We start from the raw sequence: 10,640 nt of genomic DNA, 5'->3' as shown, positions 1-10,640 counted from the left end.
AGAATTTGTTGAATTGTAATGTTGTGTTTCTAATTCTGTACTTTTAATTAAGTTATTGTTAATTGTTATTGGTTTATTGTATGTGGCTATTGTTCGGGACGAACAATACTAAGGAGGGGCAGTGTTGCGTCAGCGAGATCACGTGACTGTTTGGACGCCACCTATTTTCTAGAAGTATCTTGTTCCTTCGTGAATGCCCTAGCAGTTACTAGATATATATTTGTCTGGTATATATACATATAAGACGCTCACAACGTGAAAGTAATGTAATGTGTGTGTAGACAGTGAGTAACTGATCTGCAGTTAGAGAGTATTATTGAGCACGTTCGTTGTTATAGCGTTTGTTTTAGCGCGATTGTTGAAAATAAGTGCATCGGTAAAGTTATATTCAGAAAGAATAAACCAGTTTTATTAAGTAAGGACTTGTGTCGCTAAAATTTCATCGGAACCAAGTTACGGAAAGTTAATTAACAAACGGAGACGTAACAATATATATATATATACATATATATAAACCTAAAGATTTCAGAATAAAAATAAAAGAAATAATATACAAAGTACAGAAAATAAATAAAACAAAGCAAGATAAAAAGAAAGGAATATACTGGCATTTTCAGTTGTCGAGGTATTATAATGTGACTGTTAATCACACTGTTCAATTGTAAACAGAAAACCAAGAGTAGTTGGTGTGTGGTGTTTACTAGCTGCCTACGCTCTGGTTCATCACATCAGAATTAGCTATGTTTAATGTAGACAGCCCTCTACTAGTTTTGTGCGAAGTTCAACAAACAGTAATAATTATTTTATTTATTTTGTTTTACTTACTTTTTTTAAATCTTAAATATTATGTCTTTGTTATTTCATTCTGAAATATTTAGGTTTGCACATGGCCAGATTGTTTATCCTTTTATTATTAGTATTACTGGACATCTACCTTTCCATAATTGGCTGCAAACAGTGAATATTTAGACAGGTAGCTTAGGTTCAGGCAATTACGAGTTCAAACACCCGAACGTGGCTTTCTAGCAATTTTAATTTTGTTTATCTGTTGTAGCTTTTTATCCACATTGACTATAACTTACGAAACAGATTATCCTCAACGCATTTTGAATGCTACTATGCAATTAATTATACATCTCTTATGATTTATAGTTTTCTTTTACATTTATTTTTATTTCAGTATGTTTTGAATTTGCGTGTAGTTGGATTAAATTTTAAGAATGATATTGTTATTAGTTTCGATGTGAACGTATATATATGTTGTGAAGGCTTAAAGTTAATGAAATAATATTTAATAACGTTATTGGTTTACTTATTTTCAAAGTGTCTCTTAATTAACACCATCAGAGAATTCCTACATAGCGTAATGTAATTGCTATCTCTTTGAGCGATCAACAACCCCCTTGTGACCACAGATATCGTCAAAGATACTGCGTCTGTGATTGGTCATCCAGTAAATCAGATGCTATTACGCCATAATATCAATTTTGGTGTTGAGTTACTGAAAGTTGTTTGGTAGTGAGTACCGGTGGTATTAACATCTGAGTTAGTTTCGCCGGTTCGTATGAATTAAGTGTGTACAGAAACATCTGTAGTTTACCTTAACATATTTATTACGTATAATTGTATATAGAAAAACGATAAAAGATGATGCACGGTGGACAGAGCCTACAGGATAGATTGGTTGCTGCACGGTATGCTCTCGCTGGTCAAGGGTTAGCAAGAATTGTGTGCAAAGCAGCAACGGAAGAACCTATCGCTCCAAAGAAAAAACATTTGGATTGTAAGTGTGTATTTAAAGAAATTGGCTGCGAGTTTTGTATTGTTGTAATTATCGAATTATGATATAAGTTAAACAGTAATATTACTAATATGATATATCAGTATAATTAGCAGACTATACAATTATTTTTATGTTTTTAAATTTAATGGTTTCTGTTGTTGATGGGTTCATATGGATTATTTCGAATATTCGGTAAAAATAAAAATGCCAAGCCCAGTCAACTTGATAGTAATGAAACTTAAGTTATACAAATTAGCTTTACTAATGTTCACTCTTAAGCCTAAGTTCATAGGAACTGCTAAATAAGTAATAGCAATACTACTACTACTAGAAATAGTAGTAATACTAATACAATTTCATTTATTTGTTGACTTCTCTTGTACATAAGGCACATTCTTTATCTCTAGTACTTAGTTGAAACACAAATTTAATATTTACAGAGATGAACTAATTTACTGGTTGCTTGACAGTAATGGATAAACTAACAAATCAAGGAGTGGCATTTACATGATTTAGGGTGCTTGATTCGCAGTGTGAGTAGCAGGATTGAAACCTGTTGCTGAACATGATTATTCTTTTAGCTGTAGAGGTGTTATAAGATGACTGTAGATCACATTATTCACTTGTAAAGAGAGGTTGGTGATGTTGACTAGCTGCCTTCTTTCTAGTCTATCACTTTGAAATTATGGACAGTTAATAGAGATAGCCCTTGAGTAGCTTCAAGAAACAAACAAACAATAACTCAGTAGTAAATCATACACTCGAACAGCTTTACAAAATCACTTAATCATCAACTAAGGTAACTCACTTTTTATCTATCTCAAATCATTTCCTTAATTTTCAAGAAGGTTTAAATCGTGCTCATTGACATCAAAACTTTCTCTGGACAAACAATAATAGAATAATTTAAATTAAAAAGATATCCTAGAACACTGTATTGTGAAGTTCCTTGAATGATTCTGTTACACAATAATCTATGATAATTAACTTAAACTTCCATAATTAACAATAAAGTAACTTGACTGATAACATTAATAGTCATAAACATAGACATTATAATCATTAATTAAGTATGTGAAACAAAGTACAGTTAAACTTATGGTTAAAAAACTTTTTTCATTGTATTTTAATTAATAATAATTTTTTTTTCATAAGTTATTGTACAAACATGGGATGACAACTTGTCCTTTATTGTAAATTACTATTATGTCACTGAAGGAGTTCTTATCTGAGTAGAAGGTCAAGAGAATTTACTTGTGGCTTCATTATTGCTGATATTCTGGAAGTAGCCTTGACAGTAACCTTTGGTTCAGCAGGTTTAATTACATCTGATAAATTCTTCTTTGAAGCTAACCATCAAGGGGCTTCCAAAAACAATCATTATGGCTGACATTTGGCTTAGACCACCTGTTATTATGTATTTTACTCTGTTTAGGTTGGTTGTCTGTATTATCATTGGCTTCTAACTTTGTCCCTGAAAGTCCAACCTCTGGTGCTGTAACTTTCGTCTAGTGTAAGTGTATTTAAAATGAGTCTAACTTGCATGTGTTTCTGTATGAAGTCAATTGCCAATATGTACTTTTCCTAAATGTCAGTTATCCACACATCATGTCATGAAGTGAAGCTTTCCATGATGAGAGTGACTTCCATCTTCCCTTTATTCTCCTGAAGAATAATAGTCAACTATTCAAAAGTGATTGAGATTTGGGTCTCATTTTGAAAATATTCCATTTTCCTTGTTGCTGTTCACATCAATTCATCTTCTTGCTTCATCTCTGAAGGCAATTTCTCAGCTTTCATTACCAGATCAAGTTGAAAAATGATAGCTGTAAAACAAGTGTTAATCAAAATGTTGCAAAACTTCTCATTTAGCAATCCATTAGCTCCTGGCTTGGTTTCTTTAGTGTTCTGTTTATTTCACTAGGAGCAAATGGAGTATTTTCAGGATACCAACTCCTTGGTTTACTATCAGAAGTTAATTCAACACAGTATTGGATATAATGTCTATATTTGTAGCAGATCCATTTTTATGTTACTCTTTGGAAGCAATTTTTGTTTCTTTCTGACTTTTATCTGCAGTTCCTGAAAGTGTATTCTTTTAAGTTGTAATTGAAATGTCCATTGTCATGAAGGTTACTTCTTCCATTCAGAGTAAACAATTGTCCAATTAATCCTTTGAGTTCTTCTAGAGTTTCATTAGAGAAAGTTATTTCCTTATTATTGTACCTGATGATACCATAATTCCTTTATGGTGCTTTTATCATTTACCTGCAACATATTACTCTAAAGATATACCATACTTTGCTTTGTCTTAGTCTGTGTGTCTTCATCCACTATGTTTTCTTTGAATTAGTCATGTACCAATGAATCCATCTTTTCATGTAGTACATCTATATAAGATAACTGGGCATATCTTTCCACATCTTCTGCAAGTTCAGTTATAATCTCATCTTTTTTTTTCTTCTTATTTTGCACCTAAAGTTTGTTTAAAAACTTTCTGCTGATGTAAAACTCCACTAATGCCTGTTAGTGCTTACAGTTTTCATTGGGAAGGTTGTTTGATGTAGTTAAAGCTGGTACTTTTATAGGTGCAGCAAGATGAATAACTTGCTGTTTACTATTCCAGCCATTTACTTTGGAAGTTATTTTAAACTGTACTTATATCTTTCCATCATATATGTTGGTTTCTCAACTGGAGATGTTGAACTTGCCTACTAAGTTGATGATGAAGTGATGTAACTAAAGTATTCTAGGAAGGTTCTGCTATCCCAGATGGTAAAATAGTAGTGGTAACAAGTATAGATTAGATAAATATCCTGTTCCATATTGCAAAGGTAATGTTTTATTTTTTTAATGTTGAAGTTCATGAGTGGATGGAGAAAAAAGTATGATTAGTTTGATCCTTGCATTATCCTGGGCATCAATGTTCTTATAAATCCATTGCTCTTGTTGTTATAATCCCTCTATTCTTCACTGATGTTCTTTTTTTACTTTGTTGATGTTATAAACCTTCTGTATGTCTGTGGCTTTTTAGTCTTTAGTCTCTACATTTTTTTGTTGCGTTTTTGATGAAATTGGTTTTTATTAGCAATTCTTCTATAAATCTTATGCCATGTTTTTGTACTTCCTATTTTATAATCTTCCTCTTTGTTTTTGATCTTCTTTTAATCATCAGTTTCTATCATCTTGGTCTTCTTTTAATTTGCCCTTTTTTTTTCTCTTGATCATCCTTCCACTGTTTCATTACTCCCAGCAAGTTTTCTATATCTTTTTGAGCATTTGGTGTCATTTTGAAATTGGGTCTTGATTTTATTTTCTTTTTACTTAAATAATTCATCTTCTGACATCATTATTGGGTGGATTCTTTTGGGATATTAAGTAAAAATGATGGAAAGTCCTATTAACTAAGTGATAAAAAATTTTATTTATTAAACTTCAAATTTTATATGTTAGCTTTATTAATTTTCACTTGTAGTTCCAAGTTTAGTGTTGATGCTGATACAACAGTTTTTCTAATGTCTCGTACATATAGCACTTTTTTGTATCTCAAGGTATTTTGTTGAAACACGATCTCATTGTTCACAAAACTGAACTGACAAACTGCCTGACAGGACAGACAACAGACTAATAAGTGTGCTAACTTATTCAATCATCTACTGTAACACTTGCAAATTACCTCCTCTCACATAAATAGCTATTCTCTTTCAATGCTGCCCTCTATATGCAGAATAAACAAATTATGCATGCCGCAAGCCTTCTGCCTCTCCTCCATTGGAAATGACTCATTTCAATGTGTGTCTTGTGCAAACCATCATGCGACAACACTCCACCAATGAGATTGCCCCCCCCCCCCCACACACACATTCATTACACACATGACTCCCTCTATTCAGTTTTATAAGACTATCATTTGGCAGTACTCGTGTTCTAACGTTTAGTTTGTGCTCTCTTCAAGTGTTTTATTTTAATATTTTTCCGTATCTTTGTATTAATTTATTTCAACAAGTTTACTCTTTATTATACAATATTTGACATTTTTAACTTGTTGTGTTATTTTAAAGTGGAATTATTTTATATTTCTACCTGGTTATGGAAGTTATTACTTCATTACAAAAATTTTTTATTGTTTTTGCCAACACAGTTGTGTTTGGTTATTCATCTTGCATTATGAATTTTCCGTTACCACTTTGGAGGTTATCTGTTCTATGATTAGCACTTTATACAGGCTTCAGGTCACTGTACTCTCTGGGAAGATTTTCAGCTTTGTGTCTCACCTCAAGTTTGGGGGTCCACACATTTGCACTACAGTTTGCCAACTTTGAAAAGATAAAATGTTATACTGTTATGGTTTTTGTAAACTTTTATTGTTAATATTATTATCTGTCGTTATTTGGGTTCCATAACATGTTTCATTAGATTGGTTCCTACTCATAGTCAAGTTTAGGTTAGCCATTAGTCCAAGTTGTATTTATCTACTATGCCATTCATTTAGGCTTAACATGGTCTTTGTTATTTTAGGATTACCCGGGATTCATCTTACTGGTATATCTACCAGTAATTTCAATATATTGTTTTTCTTCCTATTCACTTGGTTTGTGTGGAACTCTTGAGCTGGGGTCCATACAAACTTATCCCACTATTTTACATATTTATTGTTTGGTTGAATATTTCTTGTAGTGCTTAAGTGATATTCTTTGTTATGTATTGTTCAATTAGGTTTTTTAAATGTTTATTTTTGGTTTACCTGTAGTTCTACTTCTGGGATAATCATTAATTAGGCTAAATATCTTTTTCGATTAGGCTTAATAAGTGTGTTATTTTTGGTTCTTTTTACGGGTTTATTGATACTTAAGTTGTTTATCTTTTCTTCAACACAGAACATCACATCCATCTGTTTTATTTCACTGTTTCTTACCATTAATTTCATTAAATTTATACTTGTGTGTTGTGGGTCACAATGGAGGTACTTGGGATTGTTACAGTTCTTTCCCTTCTTCCCTCCCTTGATGCATCTTATTCCGAGGATGTTATTGTGCCTGGGTTGGTTCTGGTAAGTTTCACTGTTGAGGGAGTTGATTTTTCTATGGTAGACATCTTTTCAATACTGGATGTCGGGTTCCTGGATCGATATATCATTTTCTATTCTGTTCTGGAGTCAGGGGTGGGTGGGTGGGTGAGATCTCCTTCAGTCTCTTGAACTTGAGATAAAGACAGTATGATCCTCATCCTACCCCCACATGAATGCCGGTTACCATCGGCATTGGTTTTGGATGTAGTTGACTTGCTGAGTGCGGTCCATCAGACCTTATCCACTCTACACCTGGAGACACTTCCATTGTTTTTTTTAACACACGCTTGGATGTGCTCCTCTGTTTTTCTGCCCATATGTACCACACCTTTCTCCGATGGGCAAGGAGTTACCTGGTTCAGACGTGGTGCGGTCTCCCACATCAGATCTTCAGATCTGACTCTCTTGTCTCAAGGTGTGCCCTTCAGACACTTTTGAAGGATGCTTTTTTTCTTCCCTCACACTGGTCTCTCTACCTATCCAATGTGGGATTCTAGCTATTTATGGAAGCGGAGGTAATACACCGTATCGGAAGTTATTTTCCTATACTCCGCTCATATTTCCCACTCTTCCTCCCCACTGAAAACTAGTGCTTCCCTTGTCTGCCAAAACTCTAAGTGATAGTCTGATAGAATTTAATAGAGGGAGTCACATGTGTAATGAGTTTGTGGCACTCTCATTGGTGGAGGGTTGTTGCATGATGATTTGTATGCATCATTTCCAATGGAGAGGAAGCAGAAGGCTTGTGGCATGTGTAAATATAGAAAAGCTGTTTATGTGATAGGAGGTAAGTACCTATTGGAAATACATTTTAAGTATAGGAATATTATAACATCAGTCATTCATTGACTTGTGTAACTCTTTCTGTATATCTCAAAATCATTTTCTAAACATTCAAGAAGGCTGTAGTCATTAGGTTACGCCACCTAACACATGATGTCAAAACTTCTCTGGACATAGTTATACAAGTTTATAAATTGAAAAACATAAAGTTATTCTTTACTTATTTAATTATTAATTAAAGTATATACTTATTAAACCTAGTATTAGTGTTACTACTTAATACTAATATTGATATAATAGAATTATATCTCACTTTTTTTCACGGTAAGGAATCATTTTCAGTAAGTTCTGAAATAATATTTATGAGAGATACATAGTTATGTTCTCACAATAAAGACTGACAAAGTTAAAATAAATGTAGGTTATAATGTAGCGCTGTCATGAATTTTTGAAGAAGAAAGTATCTAGTTATCAATCGAACCTGCTATTTCTGTTGCACAAGACTATATTGAGCCACAGGGCTTGTGGTGTAATTCTATATTCCCACTGAAAAAAAACAATTCATTTAAGAAAAAATTGTAAAAGCTGTGTAAGTCAAGGTATTTTTCAGTCAGACAACTATCAGATAGATTGAAAAGATTTACCTTTAACATTTAGATATGTAGTCATAGTTCAAGAACCAGTAATTAGCTTGAATTTCTTTGTTAGTTTAGCTGACTGTACTAAAAAGTATGGCCTGCACATTATGTAGGCAGACTTGCATTTTAATAATATGTGAGCTGTTTGAATAGAATAAGATATAAAAATCGGATAACTGAAACAAAATAAATAAATAATTTGTAATTGAGTTTGATATCTTAGTATAGCATAGAGTTAATAAAATAAACTTCTTTGATAGTGTAAGTATTGAAATGTAATATAATGTGATAAACCTTGTTATCAAATTACCTCAAAACGTTTATCAATTTTATTAGATAATTAATTCCATTAGAGAGCTAGTATAAATCTTGGCTTTCAGAGGTTTTATTAATAATAATAAAGTTTATGATGGGAAAAATTATCAACCAGTTTGTATGCAATACTCATGTAGCTTGTTGATACTGTGGATATTTATGACCATTTCATATTTTTGTTATTATATCAAATGATTAGCAATAAAAATGGTATTTAATTTATTTTAATAATGTCTTAAAACCTTGCTCAAAACATTGAATGCACTATTTTATTTATTCATCATGGTTATTGCTGGTCTTTTAATTAACAAAATTGGCCTCTGGAGGTGTGATAAACATCTCATTAAACTGCTGCAACTTTCACCCACTGCATGTTTGAGTTTTCTTGTTGTGGGTTCACTTAACTGATATTAATTTTTGGAGTAATTATGGTTTAACACTTGTTTTGGCAATCATAATTACTGGTATCACCATCATGGTTTGTTATCTAAATATGCTACTGATTATTCATTCGACCAATCAAGTAGGTCATAATGTCAAGCTAGTTAGTGTAACTGACCAATAAGAGTACATTTTGTAAAAAGAATGTTGAGTGGCCAGGAAGCGTGAACTGTGTTTTTCTGTAAAAATTTGAAAAAATGAAATTTTTTTTTTTTTTACTATAAACATTAAAGGTGTAAATATGAAATGATAGAAAAAAAAAGAAGTAAAATTTGGTTAATGGAAACAATAAAATTATACCATTTTGTCTTCTAGAAAAAGAGCATTGAACTTAAAAATAGAAATGAATACAGACTTACCATTCCGAGTGAAGCCCCTAGAAGATCGTGTTTTTTAACATCTAGGGAGGGGAAAAGATTATACAGAGAAATAATTTTGTTTTGTTTAAGAACAAGATTGTATCTGAATATAGGCTTTAAGAATTTTAAACTAATCTCAAAAATTCAAGTAGTTACAAGAAGTTAAATATGATCCTAACAGGACGTTTGTTCTTAAGCTTTAATCATTCTGAACAACTCGAACAGATTGTCTTTACTAGTTCTATGATGAAAGGAGACAGTTAGGTGCCTAACCTAACATCAGTATTTATCTTCTAAACCAGGACATTCTACGTGTATGTGTAGTCTTTCTTCTATGCTCTTCCAGCAAATTAGTATAATTTCTCTTTTAACAAGATCAAACTTGAATACAATCTATATTTAGTAAAAGAGGACTGTCAGTAGTTTCATAAGAATGAAGAACAGTTTTATTAATAAAAGGAAAGTACCTTGAATCATGATCTATGGCTGTAACTACATGTACCTTGCAATCCACAACATATCATTTAAATGTTTTGGAAAAATTGTGTTTCTAGCAAAAATGCTAAAGTAACTACCAGTATTCATGTAGTGCAATCTTGTGTGATCAGTTTAAGAAGATTGTGTTTTAGTGAGAGGCTTTATGCATTATATAGCTAACATTATTTAGGGTTTTAGTAGAAATGGGCACTTCTGAAGAGTTTAAAGGGGAATTGATAGTTTCCTAAAAAATAAAAGATGGGTTTAAATTTAGACTTTTCTGAAAGGTGGGTGTGCAAGATCAACTTTGAAATGGTCCCTTGTAGTCCTTATGTTATCTTTAGAGGTGGATCTAATAACTTTGTTTTAGACTAGCTGAGTTCAACATGTAGAGCACCTTTATTTCACTGTACTATTGTACATGCATAAACTATTGAATATACTCTCAAACTAAGTGAAAATATCCCCAACATGTCTACAGCTTTAGTGCTTGATATTTTAATGCAGACATGAATGATGCCAAAATGTAGCATTAGCTACTTTTCTGTATGATAGTATCTGATCAAAATACTTGACATTTTGCATGTTAAAAGCAAACATGATAGAATAAAGGGGTCATCCATATAAAGATGTGATGTATATAAAAAAGAGTGAAGTTATATAAAAAGGGGCAAACCCTGTAAAAATGAGAAAGTTAATAATAATAAAAATTGGGGGAAAGTTGGGATTTGTTTTATATTTTTAACTGCGAATGAGTGGCACAGAATGGATTCAAG

The 10,640-nt window shown here is 32.2% G+C and overlaps 1 protein-coding gene across 6 annotated transcripts in view; it reads left to right on the top strand.

Annotated features, from left to right (window-relative positions):
* The first annotated feature begins 1,469 nt into the window (after nt 1-1,469).
* LOC106459060 (phosphatidylinositol-binding clathrin assembly protein LAP-like) overlaps nt 1,470-10,640 on the top strand; it is a 95,987-nt gene continuing 86,816 nt past the window's right edge. For all 6 annotated transcript variants that reach the window (XM_022385459.1, XM_022385456.1, XM_022385458.1 and 3 more), the window contains exon 1: nt 1,470-1,783. In XM_022385459.1, coding sequence (XP_022241167.1) covers nt 1,648-1,783 — 136 coding nt within the window. In that variant the 5' untranslated portion in view covers nt 1,470-1,647. The remainder of the gene's footprint in view (nt 1,784-10,640) is intronic.

Source organism: Limulus polyphemus, unplaced genomic scaffold (assembly GCF_000517525.1).
Source record: "Limulus polyphemus unplaced genomic scaffold, Limulus_polyphemus-2.1.2 Scaffold553, whole genome shotgun sequence".
NCBI classification, from domain to species: Eukaryota; Metazoa; Arthropoda; class Merostomata; order Xiphosura; family Limulidae; genus Limulus; species Limulus polyphemus.
This window is presented reverse-complemented; position numbering and strand designations above follow the sequence as displayed.